Source organism: Sturnus vulgaris, chromosome 26 (genome assembly GCF_052056855.1).
Source record: "Sturnus vulgaris isolate bStuVul1 chromosome 26, bStuVul1.hap1, whole genome shotgun sequence".
Taxonomy (NCBI): domain Eukaryota; kingdom Metazoa; phylum Chordata; class Aves; order Passeriformes; family Sturnidae; genus Sturnus; species Sturnus vulgaris.
The window spans coordinates 4,741,809-4,758,842 of NC_142268.1; the positions used below are offsets into that span (position 1 = coordinate 4,741,809).

Sequence of the window (17,034 nt, forward strand, 5' to 3'; positions counted from 1 at the left end):
CCCGCCCAAATTCTCCACCTCCTCCTCCACAGCTGTGCAGGGGGATGGGCAATGAGGGTTGTGCTCAGTCCATCACCCCTTGTCTCTGCTGCTCCCTCCTCCTCCTCCTCTTCCCCTGCTCTAGTGTGGGGTTCGTCCCGTGGGCACCATGCAGGAACCTCCACCATGGATGGATTGCTGAGGTTCTGCATGAGCTGCTCCAGCCTCAGGTGCTGCCAGGAGCCTGCCCCAGCACAGCCTTTGCTCAGGGTCAGAGCCCCCTCAGAGCATATCCCCCTGCTCTGCTCGGGGTCCTCCAGGGGCTGCAGGTGCATCCCTGCCCCCCATGCACTTCCCTGGGCTGCAGGGACACAGGCCGTGCTACCACGGCCTCCCAGGGAACCTCTGCTCTCTTTTCATATAGGGACAGGAGCCCCATGTGAAATTATCATTATTAAAGCTAATTAATTAATCTAGAAAACCTCAAGAAAAGATGTATCCCATCAAGGATCACTGGAAAAAGACAGGAGCCCAAGAACAAGGATGGGGTTGGACTTGAGCTTTAAACTCCCTTTCAGCATAAGCCATTCCATGATTCTAGCAAAGCCTGGTGGCAGCCCCACAATTCTCAAGGGTGAAGCAGGACTCTGCTAGAGCCCAGGAACAGCCCCAGCTCTCTCTGTAGGTCATCAGGGCTCTGCATTCATCAAATCCACATCACTCCAATTTAGTGTGGAAAGTGTTTTGAGGGTTTGTGTCAAAAGCCTCACAGAAGTCGAGGCCGGTGCCATCAACAGCTCATCCTTTATCTGCTGATGGAGTCACCCCATCATGGAAGGCAATGAGATCAGCGAGAGATGGGTTTGCCCTCCATGAGGCTGTGCTGGCTGTCCCTGATCACTCCCATGCCTGGGAATTATCAGCATTGTGCTTGGGAGTAGTGTCAACTCTCAGGACATGCCTGTCCCAGCTCTGCAGCTCCTCCCGAGGGGAGGCAGAGGGGCAGGGGCTGAGCTCTGCTCTGGGCCAGGGCCAGGAGCCCAGGAAGGGCTGGAGCTGTGCCAGGGCTTGGCATGGAGCTCAGGGAAAGGTTCTTCCCCCCGAGGGTGCTGGGCACTGCCCAGGCTCCCCAGGGAATGGTCCCGGCCCCAAGGCTGCCAGAGCTCCAGGAGCGTTTGGACAGCGCTCTCAGGGATGCTCAGGGTGGGATTGTTGGGGGGTCTGTGCAGGGACAGGGGCTGCACTCATCATCCCTGAGGGTCCCTCCCAACTCAGGATATTCCAGGATTCTGTGTTCCTGTGATTCCATTTAACACCTCTCCTTGGTTTTGCAAAGGCACCCTCAGGGAGGCTGAGTAGCAACAGGGATCATCCCTGGGGTATTGGTCTTTGGAGCTGGTTATCCTTGGAGCTGGTTATCCTTGAGGTTGGATATCCGTTCTTCCTTTTAAATGTGCAAGTGCTGCACTGGGATGGGAGTGGGGCTGGGAAGCCCTCAAGTGCCTCTCCCCTCCCAACTCCCCACAGGAGCCACAGTGAAGGATGTGCTTTTTAATGTCAGTTATAATAAAATATTTTTACAGAGCCCAAAAAATTCAAAATAGTGCAAAACATCTCACTGTCATGCATCCATGGGAGCCGCCGCTGTGGGCGGGACAGACACACAGGCATCGGTGACACTGTGCTACAGGAGCAGAATTGGTCAGTTCAATCACATGCCAAACAGGACAGTCTGGGGAGGGGCACGGGGCCAGGGGCACCACGGTCGGGCTGCGGGGCCGAGCCCCAGCCTGGCCGGGCAGGAGCAGCCAGTAGAAAAAGGGTGTAAACATTGAACAGAAACGAGAGAGCAAAGTGAAACCCTTTGGTCCCAGGCAAACCCTCTAGATAAAGGAGCGTGGGGATCACTTGGGGTACCCTGTTTTGGGATGGGAGGGGGTGAGAGAGCTGTATTGACTTGTGGGGTCACGAGGCTCTGTCTGCCTCAGGACTTGGGGCAAACCGGCCAGCTGGGGTGGCCGCCCCAACACCACACACCCAGGCCTCCCAGGCACTCGCACGAGACATGCACACCACTTAGCACACAGAAATGGTGCTCACTGGGGAACTGGGGGCACAGAACTGGTGCTTACTGGGGGACTGGAGAGGGGGCTTCTCTGGGGCGGGGTGGGAAGGGTTTTGCTTGCGCCAAGGAGATCCCATGGGCTGCTCAGGGATGCTGCTCCCCACCGGCCAGAGCAAAGAGGAACCAGACTCTCTGCTCTGGTGCCCCCAGCTCCTGCCTCCCCAAGCCCTGGAACCTTGTAGGGGGCAGTGGGGTAGCCCACGGTGGCAGCAAGGAAGGGAAGACAGGATATGGGCCGGGGGCTGCTCCCTGCTGCTCCCGACCCTGATGATGCTGCTGTCAGCCAGGGAGAGGACCCTGTGCAGGGCCCGTGGGGGCTGCACCCACCAACCCAACAGCCCCAATAGCCCTTCCGGGTGCAGGACACAGCCTGTCCAGCTGCCCTGTATGTACAGCTATTTACATATGTACACATATGTGCTCAGGACTGGCAGCTGCCCTGCCCTCAGGACACACCATGACGCTCAGGGATGGGGACAAGGGGCCATCACGCTGTGCCAGCCACTCACCAACACCCACACATGGCATGAGATACACACACCACCCACAGCCCTTTCCTTGTGTCACTCAGTAAGGTTTGGGGCTGGCTGGGGCAGCGGAGGTTCAGGGATGGGCCACTGGGGTTCCTCCATCTCAGACAGGCTGGGGAAGGGCAGATTGCTCCCCTCACCCAGGCTCGGCTCCAGCCCTTCCCTGTAGCCCCCCCCAACCCCAGCACCTTCCTGCGGGGTGTGACGGGGGCCTGTGCTGGGCACCGCTGTCACCCAGGCAGCGTGGCCAGGGAGGGAGGGGAGGGTCTGTCACTGCAGCCACAGCACCCCCTCCCCAGGGCCGGGGCAGCGACTCCTCTGTGGCCACTCCTATGGCTTATACACGGCTAGAGGATTCTGTCAGGGGGCCGGGAGCGGGGGGCGAGGGCTGGGGGACCAAAGGGCTTTAACTACTGCCCTCCTCGGCCGAGCGCGTGTCCGACTTGAGCTTGACAAACTCCTTGGCCACCTCGTCGTTGTTGCGCTGGGAGAGGATGCGGAGCACGGTGAGCCCGGTGTCGTCCATGTGGATGCGGCGGCCCAGGGGCAGCCAGCAGGCGCAGCCGGGGCGCTGCAGGATGTCCCGCAGCTGCAGCACGGCGATGCCCACGGTGCGGTCCTCCCGGGCGAAGCAGTAATCCTTCACACACACCTGCAGCTCGTAGCACTCAGGGCCCGTCTCTGTCCCCAGCGTGCTGAGGGGAGGCAAGGGACGGGCAGTGTTGGCACAGGGGGTCACACTTCACCCCAACCCAGCCGTCTAACAGCCCCTACATGGCTGCTGTCCCCAACCCTGGGAAAGCCTTTTCATTTTTACTCCTGTTCCCCCCTCCATGCTTTTACCAATGAGAAAATACCTGAAACATGCCACTGGGGATGAGCAAACTCCCTAGCAGACCCCAGGAGGTCCCCAGGTGCTGGGGACATGTCCCCCAGCCAGTCCGCACATCCCCAGCCAATGGTGCCACTTACAACTGGAAGCTCTCATTGTACTTGGGGGCCCAGCTGTTGTTCTTGGATTTGGTGGCGAATTTCCTCTTCTTGTCACTAAGGTGGGGCCCGATGATGTTGACCTCGATGAAGGGACGGAAGATGCCCGAAGTCTGCCACTTGAGGTCATTGGCAGCCACCACTGCAAGGAAGGGACAGGTGAGGCTCAGGGAGCACTGGCACCTGCCAGACTCTGGCACCCTGGCCAGCAGAACCCACCTTTGACGGTGACCTTGTGCTCGCCACTGCTGGGGTGGGTCAAGAGCTCCACGTGGATGGACACCTCCCCAATGGGGTCATCCACGCCAGCACCTGTGGCAGAGGAAGGAGATGGAAGTGCCTGTTTTGCCAATGTTGCTGCCATGCCCTGCCCAACACAAACCCCACTGAGGAGGCAGGTCACCCGCTGTGGGGTGGGCATTAGGGTGTATCCCAAAGGGTTGTGGGCACAGCAGTGTGGGTGCAGCAGCTGTGATGGAGATGGCAGGATACCCCCAACAGCAGGCTGACTCTGCCATCCTACCCCTGTGAACCCCCTCTTGCCAAGGCAGGGCTGAGGGGCCTGTCTGGGATGGGGCAGAGGACAGTGGCCCAGCTCCCTGTGCATGGAGGGGTGACAGTGTCATGGGCACAGCATTGGGCAGAAGGGACCCAGCGAGGGCAGCCACAGCCCTACCAGTGTCTCCAGGCTGACCCACCCCTCATACCCCTCCATCCCAGGGACCACATCAAGCCCAGGGGTCTCTGAGCCTGGGGACCTTCGGTGACCTTTGGCCAAGAGCTCAGCCCACCCCACACCACCCTAGACTCACGCATGCACCCACGGGTGAAGGACGGGGGTGCAAGGCAGAGGGACAGGGTCTGTGGGTCTGATGGGGTCACAGAGATCCAACAGGGCTCACTGGGAAGCTCTCAGGGTGGGAATAGCAGTGGAAGGAGGACATGTCCCCACATGTCACTGAGGGTGCCAGGCTGGGCCAAGGCTGGCGATGGCACATTCCCCTCCATCCCCCGGGCCCTGCCCCCGCATGCTGAGCCGGGATGGAGGCGATGGCGGGTGGGGAGGGGGTCTGGGCATGGAAGGCCAAGCGGGGTGCAGCCCCGGCCCCCAGCGGGGTGTGATGGAGGCCAAGCAGGGCCCTTGGGGGGCTCATTCCCTGCTCCCCAGGACAGGCAGACGGAGCGCGCCAGAGCAGGGCTAGTAATGGTCCTTAGGGCAGCAGGGTGGGCAGGAAGGGGACAGGATGTGGCATGGCCTCCCCCAGGGCTACATGTCCCAGGGGGAGGTCATGGTGGGTGCCCATCCCCAGGCAGCAGTGGTGGGGACAATGTGAGGTGCCCAGAGCATGCGGGCAGACACCCCTACTCCCATGGGGACAGCCCCCGACCCACTCTGGGGGTAGTCAATATGGCTGAGCACAGCTCCTCCAAATTCCCCCCGAAGCAGCCCTGGGAGTGGCAGTTTGCCCATTCTGGGGGTCCCCAAGGCCGGCGATGCTGGGGGGTCCCCAGGCCACCCCAGCCCGCAGTGCTGGGACTGTTACTAGCCCAGGCCGGCGGCAGGCAGGTGCAGGGGCGGGCGAGTAGCACACGTACCCTTCTCAGGATACACCTCTTCACTAAGGGTAAACCTAATCCCTTTCCCACCATGAACTAGTGGGAAGGAGAGAGAAAGAGACAGAGACATGTCACAGAGTACACAAAAAGAGGAGGAAGGAGATGAAGGAGATGACAACGAAGGAGGGAGGAGATGCAAAAGAAGGAAGGAGGGAAGAGATGAAGAAGAGAGGAGGAAGGAGATGAGGAAGAGAGGAGGAAGGAGATGATGTGCGTGGGGAACAGGAACAGTGAGGGAAGGGGGGGAAACAAAGAGAAAGAGAGATCAGATCTCGCAGACAGACTGACGGCCAAGCACCCGGACAACACTGCAGCAACACAGGAGTGCCAGGCACCCCCAGCTCCGAGTGTGGGCTCCTGGGGACAGGGTACACCCAGGGGTGCTGGCACCCACCAGACCCAACCCCATGCCCCCAACATGGCTGGCACAGAAGGCACAGACAGGACAGACGTCCCTTGAAGGAGACTCACGGACAGCAAACGCACGTCCCACTCCCCGAGGACGCAGACAAGCCTGGCTTGGGCACCCTGCGGTGGCCCGTGACCACCACCGAGCATCTCAGGGCCCTCCTCCAGCAGCCAAGGGTCAGAATAAAGGGCAGCGTTTAGAGCTGAGGGCTGATCCTGCCCTGGAAGGTGCCCAGCACCGCGGAGCCCAGATCAGGGGTTTGGGCACCCAGCATGCCCAGCATGCCCTGGCACAGCATCTAGATCCCCTGGACCCTGTGATTGGTCTGTGTTGGATTCCTGGGGCCATCCAGAGGAGACAAACACTCTAACACCTGGCCAGAGAGTGACCTTCCCCCCACCCACAGGCTCCATTTTCATGCCAGTCCAGCAATGCCCTGGCACTGGGGACCCACTGTTCTTGTGGCGGGGCACTGAGGAGTGCCATGATGCTGCTGCTGCTGGGCACCCACCACCCCTCTTCACCTGCAAGGAACGGGAGGAAAAAGCCCTTCCTTGGCCACCCATGTCTCCCCCACGGTGAGCCTGGCTGGGACCCCCAGCCCCACTGGGACAGAGCCAAGGTGGCTCCTGGCCATGGAGCAGCCGAGCTCCTGGGGAGGACAAGGGCCCCGTGGGGGCCAGGGCAGCACATCCTACCCTGCGATGACTGGGTCTGCACGAAGGTTTTGATGAGGAGATCTGTGGCCTGGGTGTAGAGGGACAGGGCATAGCGCAGCGACTGCAGGTCAGGGCTCTTCTCCAGGAACGTTTTCTTCAGCCCCACGCCACCGGCATGGAAGTATTGCTGGAGGGGGAAAGGCCTCAGGATGTTCAGCAGTTCTGTGAGGGTCCCCCAGGTGGTCCCCGTGCCTGGGCCTCAGGGTCAGAGCCCTGGGGACACCCCAAACCCCCCAGAGTGCTCTCACCTTGATGGTGTCCAGCGCCAGCTCCACCACAGCACACTGCTTCGGGGTCAGGCTCTTGGCTTCCTCACGCACCATGTGGTCCTGGGGGACACAAATCCTGCTCTCAGCACAGGACCAGGACTCTGCTGTCCCCAGACCAGCCAAGCCATCAAGGGGGCAGTGGCACTGGCACCCACCCTGGAACAGAGAGCAACCCAGTACCCCAGCACCCCCAACCCCCACCTTCATCTCAGTGACCCCCAGCCTAGTCCCCTGGCCCTCACCTTCAGCTCAGTGACCCCCAGCCCAGCCTCCCAGCCCTCACCTTCAGCTTGGAAAGCTGCCCCAGCTCCTTGGCTGCATTGAAAATCATCTGTGTGCCCTGCAGAGAGCAAAGAGACAGGGACAGCCCCAGTGAGCAGCTGGGCTGGGACTGGCATGGCCAGTCTGGGCACATCGTGCCAGAAGCTTGCTGCAGTTCCAGGGGCTCCTCCAGGGGACAGCAGTCAGGAAGGTGACACAGGTACCAGGCTGGCAGCCCCCCGTTCAGCCCGAATTCTCAGCACAGCTGTGAGGCTGCAGGCTTGGGGATCCCAGGGCAGGACGTCACGCTGGTGTCAGGTGCCTCATGCTCTGCTCAGCACAGGCAGTTCGTTCCAAGAGTCCCATCCTGCTTCCTGTGCTCTAAGGACCTGCTCCTGCATCCAGCAGGGCCGGGCACAGCACAGCACTGACCACTGGGACACCAGCCACGGTGGGAGCAGAGAGCGAGTGCAAGGGACAGCAGGCATGGGGAGGGTGTGGCCTGTACCCCACAGCCACCAAACAGCCCCCAGCCACACGGAGCCCTGCCCAGCTCCAGGGAGGCTCCCAGCCCCATGGCACTCTAAGGAGTTCCCCAGGTCTCCAGGGAGACCCAGGCTACCTCTGCCTGACCTCTGCCCCCACTATGGCAGGGGCCATGGAGCCATTCTGTGGGGCCCATGAATGGGTATCCTGGATGGGCAGATCCTGCTCACTGCCCTGGGCTGGCCCCTCTGACTGGGCCAAGCACAAGCTCTCCTCAGCTCCTCCAGTGTGCAAATGCAACTGGATAAACTGGGGCCCAGAGACCTCCACCACCTTCCCTATCCCAGCACCAGTAGTTCCAGTCTCTCCCAACACAGAAACCTCAGCATTTCTCCAATTAACCAGTACCTTCTGCAGGGGTCTGCGCCCTCCGTGCCCTCATTTTGTGTGCCCCCATTAATTCTTTGTGCCCACCCCTCTGTCCACCCAGTTCTGTCCCATTAATTCCACCCTCACTGTTCCCATCTCTCCCAGTCAGTGGACAGGCTGGGAGCTGGGGACACTGGTGTCCCCAAAACAGAGCACGACAGGACACTGTACTGAGCTGGGAGCCCCCAACCCACAGCACAAGGGACAAGGGACAGGGAGGACGGAAGGGGAGAGAGCAGTGCCAAGTGGGGAGCAGAAGAGCCATGTCCTTACTTCAGTGTGACTGGGCAGCTTCACCCTGCTCTGGAAGAGAACAGCAAGGGACAGTTACTGGTGGCCCTAGCAGCATTCAGTCGCGGCTCCAGGCCCCCCACATCCCCTGGCCATGAGGGCTCTGGCCCTGTACTGTCCTCTGGCTCTGCCCAGTTCTCCGCTGGTGCTGCTGGTTCGGTACCAGTTGACAGCTGCAAAGGCTCAGCTCCATGCTCGGCTGGTGAAGCTGTGAGGAGTGTGCCACGTCTCTTCTGAGGGCAGGCAGGTTTGCTCCTCACCCCTTTTGGGGCTGGGATATCAGAGGGAATCAGCTCACCCAGCACACTCAGCAAACTGGGCACCAGTTTGAGCCAGTGTCCCCCAGGAGAGCAGGGGAGCCACAGGCATTGCCCAGATAGAGGCTGGCATGGCTCTTCCCAAGAACCAGGATTTGGGGAGCAGGCTGGGGTTCACTGCTGGGCCCCCACGCTGTGGTGAGGGGCCCCCACGCTGTGGTGAGGAGCCCCCAGACAGGGCAAGAGCCCATGTGCTGGACAAAGCCCTTGGAGCAGAGCTGGAGCTCAGCAAGGAAGGAGGAGTGGGCTCAGAGATCCGGGGGATCTCATCAGCCCCGGGGCCCTCACTGTGCCCAACATGGGGGTGGTCCCCTCTTCCTCAGCCCCCCAGTGGGATGGGGTTGTGTGGTCTCCCATGCATGGGGTCTCAAGCCCTCGCTGTTCCAGCCAGGCAGCTGGTGCTGAGGGCTGTGGGGCAGTGTCCCCCACGGGGATGGGTGACACCCCACATCCACCCCACGGGGACTAAACACCACAGAGCCCCCACTCCCTACCCCAGGGACACACAGAACTGGGGCTGTCCCCAGCACACAGCACAGCACACCTCACCACGACACCACGCAGGCAACAGCACATCCAGACAGCACAACAGAGGAAGCACAGACAAGCCTGGACCTCCACAGCAAGTGGGTGTGAGACCACGAGTGTGGCCCCGGGGTGGTGACACACACGGAGCCCACAGCTATTTACCTTCTCTGTCCCCTTGCCATGTTTTCTCAAGAGCGTGCCCTGTAGAAGCAATGTCAGAGGTTGAGTGTGGGGTGGGGGGACAGCATGGGACAGGACACAGGGGCACAGGTGGCAGAGACATCATGAGCTCCTGAACGACAGCCAGTGGGGGACTGGTCCCCTCTGGGATACTCAGTGAGGGCCTGGTGTCATCAGGGTGCTGGATCCCCACTGGAAAGCAGGATGCTGCACTGCTGGAGAACTTGTCCTCACACTGGGAAGTTGCTGGGATGCAGGGATGCTGAATCTATGAGGATGATCCTTGCTGGGACACACAGATGTTGAATCCATGAGGGATGATCCTCGCTGGAATACAGGATCCAGCTGTGTGTGGGCAGGCTCTGGTGCTCCCACACATCCTGCTCCAGCTCTGGCAGGTGCTCCCAGCACTGGGGAGGGAGCAAGGAGGGAGTAGCTGGGATTTGGCTTTGGCACGCAGAGCTCTGGTTTGTGCAGGGCTGGGCCCAGTGGCAACCCACAGTGACCCAGTGGGAGACGCACTGATCCAGGCAAGAGAAACTGTGAATTGAGGCAGCAGTGCCACGGTGGGGATAAACTCAGCTCTCAGGGTGGACTGTTAGAATCAGGGCAGGGGAGCACAGAGTCACCTGGCTGGGAAGCAGCACAGGTAGGACCAAGCAGGGCTGCTAGGAGGGGTTCTGGCCCTGGCAAGGGTAATGAGTGAACAAGAGCAGCTTGTACCACACAGAGCTGACACTACTTTGTCCCCCAGAGCCCCAGCAAAGGTGGGACATGGGGTCCCCACAAGGTCCCCATGAGATCTGAGGGGACACTCGGCCCCAGGCTGCCCTCAAGGCCACCCCAAATGCTGCTGTTGGACACAAAAGGTGTTGGGGGACAGCAGAGGGGTGTTTGTTCCTGCAGGGATTGGCACCAGTACCCAGCAGCTGGCTCCCACTGCTCTTCCTGCACAGGTGCCTGAGTCACAGCTGGGGTGAGGACAGGACTGGGGGATGAATTGCCCTTCCTTTGCCCCCAGGGGCATAAACCCACAGCCACAGACTGGTCAGAAGAGAACAGAAGGAAACTGCTCAGTCAAAGCCATGCAAGGACCCAGCAGCGATGCCGAGAAGGGAACCAGGATCATATCCAGGTTCCCAGGGTCATACCCCGACCAGGAAAGGAGCCTCACAAGTTGTGCCAGCAGCCTGCCCCAACACCGAGCACCGGGGCCAGGGACCGCCGTGTCCCCCCCGAGAGACTCCTCCTCCTCTGGCAGGGAAAGCCTCCGCCCTCACCACCACCACCGGCAGACCCCAGCCAGGGCCTGGAGGGGAAACTGAGGCATGAGGGAAAGGAAGAGCAGCCCTGATTCCAGGCACGCAGCGCTCCCTTCTCGTGCCTCCCGCGGCATTTCTGCCCTCAGCACAGAGCCCTGGTCTGGCAGTCCCTCATGACATGGCACTGCCATCACCGTCCCCTCCCACCCCATCACTTCCCCTTGTCCCTCCCCACATCCCGGCACTGCCAATGTGTCCAAGACCTCTCCACCCACCACATCCCGGAGGGGCCGCTGGCATGTGCCAGCCAGGAGCCAGTGCCAGGCAGGGGTGGGGACCAGGAGCTGGACCAGGCCAGGAGCCGAAGGAGGGTGTGGGCAGGGCACGGGCAGCCACACAAGACAAGAACCGGCGAGGCCAGGACCGACACAGAGCGGACAGACAGACAGACAGACAGGGAGCTGCCGTACTTACAATCATCTGCCATTGAGAGGCGAGAGGAGCAATTGGAGAGAACAACCGTGATGTGAGTGTCGGCCCCCGCCTCCTCCATCCTCCCCAGTGCCAGCCCTGGCTGCCCCCACCCCCCACCCCCCCCAGGGCCATGGATGTCCCCCATCCACAACACTCAGTGTCACTGCCCTGCCACTGCCCTGCCGGCCTCCACAGCCCCCGAGGGGCCCCATCCTCACCTGCCCAACCCCTCCTGACTCTGGGGGGAACTTTGCCCCAGGAGAGCTCAGTTCCAGGGACCCCACTGGTCACTCAGCTCTGACATGGACCCCCAAACTGCCAACCTGTCCAGCCACCCTGTGGGCTGCGACCCAGGAACACTTGGTCAGGATGTCCCCTATCCCCAACACAGCTTTTTCCAGGGACTGCCTGACCTTAGGAAAATCACCCAACAGAGCCACACGTCCATGCCCCCTCCTCTGTCCTAGCACAGGCCCCACTGTCTCTAGAGCACAGCTGGAAAGGGACTGGGATGGGGATTGGGATTCAGCATTCCTAGGAGATTTAGCCACCTTTGGCCAAGGGTATGTGAGCCCAGAGCGATCTGGGTCTGACCTGAGCCAGGCTCAGGGCTGTGACACAGTGACAGTGAGGTGGCACTACTGAGGGTTGACATGTCACCACTGTGCTGTCCCTCACAGACACAGCCCAGGAGCTCCAAAGCTCCAGAAAGGTGACATTAAGACTGAGAGCTCCAGGAACTTCAAGGAGAGCCTGACAGCTTTGTAACGGTGACAAATGCCACCGAAGAGTGACAGAACATCTGTGTGGCTGGTTGAGAGCACTCAGTGTCACCTTTTCCTGCCTGACTTTGAGGGAACCACCTTCAGGTGCAGGGGGGGCAGACAAACAGCAATGCAATATGGAGACTCAGAGAAGGAGCATTGCTCTGCTTTCCTAAACCCTCCAGGAGCAGGGAACAGCTCAGCCCCCTGCTGGGGAATATGTTCCCCCCATCCGCATGAAACCCCCAGCCCCTCAGCAAGGCCTACAGGCAGCATCTCCCCACAGTCCAGGAGTCTCTGGATTCACCTCCTGGCGCAGGGAGCATGCCCACAGCCAGTGTGTATGAGTGTGGCATGGGGTGCTGCCCCAGCTCTGAGGGAAAGATGGATGAGAAAGGGCCAGCATCCCCTCTTCAGGCCACAAAGGAGGTGGCAGGAAGATCCTTTGGCAAAGCCAACCAAGAAGGTCCTGGAGCAATGATGACCTATCTCTCCTCCATCCTTTCCCTGGGCAGGAGCTGGACATGGGTTTGGAGACATCAGTGAAGTCCCCACCCTCTCATATGCCAGTGAGGGCACCCGGCCAGCAATGTCCCACACTGGCCCCAGTCAGTCACCCGTGTCTCAGGGTCCCTGCTCCCTCTCCCCATCACTCACCGTCTGGTCCGTGAGGGGGGGTAGGACGATGGTTTTCTCCATGGTGTTCATCACCAGCTTCCAGAGCTCCTTCAGCACCCGCTTCAGCACCGTCTTCTCGCAGATCTTGGCAAAGAGCGTCAGGCTGCGCAGAGGAGACAGCGCTAGAGGATCCCGTGTCACCCTTCCCTTGTCACCCTGACTGCAGGTCCCTCACACGGCCTGCTGAGGCCAGGAGGGGCAGGCTGGGGATTCTAGTTGCCCCCACACTCACTTGCTGTCCAGCAGGTCCATGATGGGCTGCAGGACGTTGTCAGCGTCCTGTGCCACACTGCTGCAGGTGCTGGCAGGGACGTTGCCGGTGCCCTTCACCTGGCTCAGGATGTCACCCATCTGCTTCACACACTCCTCAATGTGTGGCTGGAAACTGGGGACCACAACACACAGGCAGCTCAGTATGTCCCCCCAGAGCCCCCGGCCTAGCCCCAGCCACAGCTTCTGGACTCCCAGACCTCTTCTTTGCCCACTGCCCCTGCCCACTCATTCAGCTGTACCTGGTGGCAAAGACTCGGCTCAGATCATCCAGGACATTGTTAAGTTTCACCTGCAGTTCCTTGAGGATATCACTGGCTTCTGTGTCCAGCTGCAGGAAGGACAGGTTGTTGAAGCTAACAGGGTCCCTGAAACAGCCCTTAGGGAAGTTTCTGCATCCCAGACGCATCCCTGGGCAGGGTGAAGCCTTTCCCAGTCCAATATGGTGGGACAGTGTGATCCCACACAGGAGTGAGGAATGGGTCTGCACCCAGCACAGGGAAACTGGGCAAAGGGCTACCTCTGGGGGGAAGAGAATGATCCAACCCCCCACAGGGCTCCCTCCTGGAACCCTCACCCATACTCACATCCTTCCCACCCATGGCTTCAAACATCTTCTCAAGCTGGACACGGAGCTGCTGGATGTTGTTCATCAGGATGCAGGGCTGGAGGGGTGGGATGGAGAGGGGAGGTCAGCACTAATAAATATGGCTGGGACAGCTGCCCACAGCCCCAAGACCCTCCCATCTTGCACTGGGGACATGAGGACAGGGATGGCATGGAAGCCACTCTGGCAGCATGACAGGAACTGCAATGAGGAAGGGACTGACCCACCCTGAGGTTGAGGTGACAGCTGGGGTCACCATGTGGGGACAGAAAAAGGGAAATACATCACCACTTTCTCCTTCTCCTTGGAGCAGTATGAAGCAAAATCCTTGGAGATGATCTCAGCGTACTGGAGCAGCACATTGCTGATGGTCTGCAGCCAAACAGGGCACCAAGAAAGACATCCAGACAGCAGCAACAAAGGGAAGAAGGGAGAAAAGGAAACCATGAGTCCTACAGCAGTGAAATAACCTCATATCTGGATACATATGGGGTGCCCCAGACCCTCTGGCCTCATGGATCATAGAATCATGGAATCATTAAGGTTGGAAAAATCCTATAAATTCAAGTCCAACCATCAACTTAGCACCACCACCATGTTCACTACTAAATCATATCCTCAACTGCCACATCCGCATGTATTTTAAACACTTCCAGGGATGGTGACTCTATCACTGCCCTGGGCAGTCTGTTCCAGAAATGGATAAACCTTTCAGTGAAGACATTTTACCAACTTCCAACCCCAACCTCCTCTAGCATAGCTTGAGGATATGTCCTCTCCTCTTGTCCCTGTTCCCTGGGAGTAGAGCCCACCTTACCCCCCTGCTGCCCCCTCCTGTCAGAGAGTTGTGCAGAACCAGAAGGTCCCACTTGAGCCTCCTTTTCTCCAGGCTGAGCCGCCCCAGCTCCCTCAGCTGCTCCTGGTGCCCCAGACCCTTCCCCAGCTCTGTTCCCTTCTCTGGACATGCTCCAGCCCCTCAGTGTTTTTCTTGTTGTGAGGGGCCCCAGGATTCGAGGTGGAGCCTCAGCAGTGCCCAGCATAGGGAGGCAGTCACTGCTCTGGTCCTACTGGCCACATCATTGCTGGTACAAGCCAGGTGCCATTGGTCTCCTTGCCCACCTGGGCACACCTGGCTCATGTTCGTGCACCAGAAGCCACTGGAAGCCAGATCCAGCACAACTGGTCTCCATGGGCAGCTCCAGGACAGCTGCAAAGGCAACAGCCACCAAGCCTGCATGCAACTCCCTCTAATATTGCAGCAAGCCAGTTTTAATTAATCTATATTAATTAAGCAAATAAGTCATCAATTAGCTGATAAAATTAATTACTCTCCTATGCTAGCAGAGCCGGAAGTGTCCCAGAGTGTGTTGGTGGCATATTGGCTGCCCACAGCCGGATGGAGGGGGCACAGAGAGCCCAGGAGCCCCAGCCAGGGCTGGGACTGGGGTCCCAGGGATGTGCTGACCCTTGCCCTGGCAGGTGCTCACCTTGGCAAACCGTCTCATGTAATGCCCCACAATCTGGGGATCAGGGCACTCCAGCTTCTTGATAATCTCAAAGCTCTGGTTGAGCTGGGAGAAAACGTCCACCACGGAGCAGGAGAAGAGCGCGTGCTCTGAGGTCTGCTGGAACTGTGGGAATGAGATGAGGTGTCAGGGTGTGTGGGGGAGATATTGGCCCCAGTCAGGACATCCTGGGCATCAAGGGACAAGCCCCTCGCCTCCGAGACTGTGTCTCTAGTCCTGTCCATACCCCATCCTTCTTGTCCCGCTCCAGTGCTCCGTGCAGGAAATCCCGTGACACCTCCTCATTCTCATCCAGCCATTGGATGACGAAGGGTTCGAACCAGCTGGAAGAGAGAGCCATGCATGGTGAGGCCAGCAGCCCTGGTGCTGCCAGTCCCCCTGCCCGGCCCCAGGGCTGCACTCACGCGGGGTACTCGGGCACACGGCTCTTGAAGGAGGGCAGCTCGGTGACGTACTCGTTGTACAGCCACTTCACCTTGAAGTGCAGGTTCATGTAGTCTGCACTCTTGCACAGGCGGTGCTTCTCGTGCTCTGCACGGGGAAAGGGCGTGGGGGGCACTCTGAGTCCCAAATCTGTTACCTCCAGGGTAACAGGATGAAGGTGGAAGTGCCTCATGGGGTGGTTAAGCTATGTGTTGATGAAGACATTAAATGGGTCTGCCCAGGGAGCAGGTGAGGTGTGAGCTGAGGAGGAGCTCCTGCCTGGTTCCCACCTCTCTGGCTCAGGGTGGCAGGTGGGACTCACCCTCCATCGCGTACTTCATGTCCTGAGCAAAGAGGTTCCACATCACCTCAGCGCTGATCTTCCCCACGTTCAGTTCCTGGGGGAACCTGGGGTGAGGGGAGAGTGAGAATCACAGAACAGTTTAGGGTGGAAAAGACCTCCGAGGTCATCGAGTCCAACCTGTGAATGATCCCTCCCTTGTCACTCAGCCCAGAGCAGTGAGTGCCACATCCAGGCCTTCCTTGGACACCTCCAGGGGTACCTCCCTGGGCAGCCCAATCCAATGACTGACCATGAATTCTCCCTGATGTTCAACCTGAACCTCCCCTCACACAGCTTGAGGCTATGGACACAGGGTGAATCAGCCCTCCATGTGCACAGACATCCCTCACACACCTCCCAGCAGCCTCAGCTTTCCCACCTGTAGAATGGATGTTACAACCACTTCCAAAGACCTCAAGATCCCATTGCCTCCACATGGGCACCCTCTGTGGGCATAGCAGTGCCCTCTTCCCCAGCACCTACTCACTGGTTCAGACAGGGTGTGTAGGAGTTCTTGTCCTCCTCAATAATGGAGACAATCAGGGTGATGAGCTTGGACCAGAAATCCAGGTTTTTGATGCTGGGGCCCTGCTCCTCGGGGGGCACTTCGCCTTTCTTAGTCTGGAGGGGTGGGGACACAGTGGAGACTTTGGTCACCCCAGTGCAGGGCTCAACTTTGTGTCAGGACTAACAAGGGGATAGGAGGGCCTGGAGGCCCCATGCAGCCCCTCTTGTCCTGATCTCAACCCCACAGCTCAAACTCCAAGGCCTGGGGATCATTCTGCATGGACTGAGCACTCTGGAGAGGGAGCAGGAGCATGAGGAAAAGGAGAAGGACACGGGATGGGGAGGTCAGTGCCCGACATCCCCCCTGCCCCACGAACCGGGTCTGTCTGGTACTCGCGGCTGTAGAGCTCGTGGCAGTTGTTGAAGATGTACTCGTAGGTGGAGTTGAGACAGGCCTTCACACAGTCCTTCACCACCTGGCTGGCTCTTGGGGGGCTCTGCAGCTCCTGGACCTGGTGTGCAGGGGAGGGTGTGGTGTTTGGAGCACCCCCAGACACCCACCCAGGAGCACCACAGACCAATGCAACCCCAACCCCCAGAGAACCAGGGCCAACGAGAGTCAGGTCCCCTGAGAGACAGGAAGAGTTGGGCCCCAGCAGTACCTTCATCCGAAAGAAGGTGATGCTGGTCAGCAAATCCACTGTGGACTTCAAGTCCTGCAACCGTTCAGGGCTGCTGGCAGGGAAATTGTTCTGGAAAGGAAAGAGGGGAGCTGGCCTCAAAATTCACAGGGGCAAGTGGGGTGAGGGAACAGCCACCCATTGCTTCAGGTGGGGACACTGAGGCAGGGCATCACCTTACCCGGTACATGGAGAGGTCGATGCGCAGGGAGTTGTGCAGCTGGTCCAGGAGTTTGACAAAGCGATCTTTCTGCAGAGAAACGCCCCGAGGGCAGGTGAACAGGGGAAACGGCAGAGACGGACCCCTCCCGCTCTTGTCTCTCTTCTCTGCTCTCAGCCCAGCCCTCGCTCATCCCTCTCCTTCCTTCCT

The 17,034-nt window shown here is 59.6% G+C and overlaps 1 protein-coding gene across 17 annotated transcripts in view; it reads right to left on the reverse strand.

The window, feature by feature from the left end:
• Window positions 1–1,515: 1,515 nt before the first annotated feature.
• Window positions 1,516–17,034, reverse strand: part of UNC13A (unc-13 homolog A) — a 37,472-nt gene continuing 21,953 nt past the window's right edge. For 6 of the 17 annotated variants that reach the window (XM_088179022.1, XM_088179025.1, XM_088179014.1 and 3 more), the window contains 22 exons: window positions 16,846–16,914; window positions 16,647–16,736; window positions 16,362–16,496; window positions 15,965–16,098; window positions 15,457–15,542; window positions 15,116–15,242; window positions 14,938–15,034; window positions 14,673–14,816; window positions 13,474–13,557; window positions 13,166–13,243; window positions 12,821–12,909; window positions 12,541–12,693; window positions 12,288–12,411; window positions 9,113–9,151; window positions 8,088–8,117; window positions 6,922–6,978; window positions 6,618–6,698; window positions 6,349–6,496; window positions 5,221–5,277; window positions 3,844–3,936; window positions 3,607–3,766; window positions 1,516–3,329 (listed from right to left, as the gene is read on the reverse strand). In XM_088179022.1, coding sequence (XP_088035148.1) covers window positions 3,041–3,329; window positions 3,607–3,766; window positions 3,844–3,936; window positions 5,221–5,277; window positions 6,349–6,496; window positions 6,618–6,698; window positions 6,922–6,978; window positions 8,088–8,117; window positions 9,113–9,151; window positions 12,288–12,411; window positions 12,541–12,693; window positions 12,821–12,909; window positions 13,166–13,243; window positions 13,474–13,557; window positions 14,673–14,816; window positions 14,938–15,034; window positions 15,116–15,242; window positions 15,457–15,542; window positions 15,965–16,098; window positions 16,362–16,496; window positions 16,647–16,736; window positions 16,846–16,914 — 2,364 coding nt within the window. In that variant the 3' untranslated portion in view covers window positions 1,516–3,040. Of the gene's footprint in view, window positions 3,330–3,606; window positions 3,767–3,843; window positions 3,937–5,220; window positions 5,278–6,348; window positions 6,497–6,617; window positions 6,699–6,921; window positions 6,979–8,087; window positions 8,118–9,112; window positions 9,152–10,548; window positions 10,873–12,287; window positions 12,412–12,540; window positions 12,694–12,820; window positions 12,910–13,165; window positions 13,244–13,473; window positions 13,558–14,672; window positions 14,817–14,937; window positions 15,035–15,115; window positions 15,243–15,456; window positions 15,543–15,964; window positions 16,099–16,361; window positions 16,497–16,646; window positions 16,737–16,845; window positions 16,915–17,034 lie in introns of those variants that run through there. The other 11 variants (XM_088179027.1, XM_088179020.1, XM_088179018.1 and 8 more) reach the window with 5 other exon arrangements.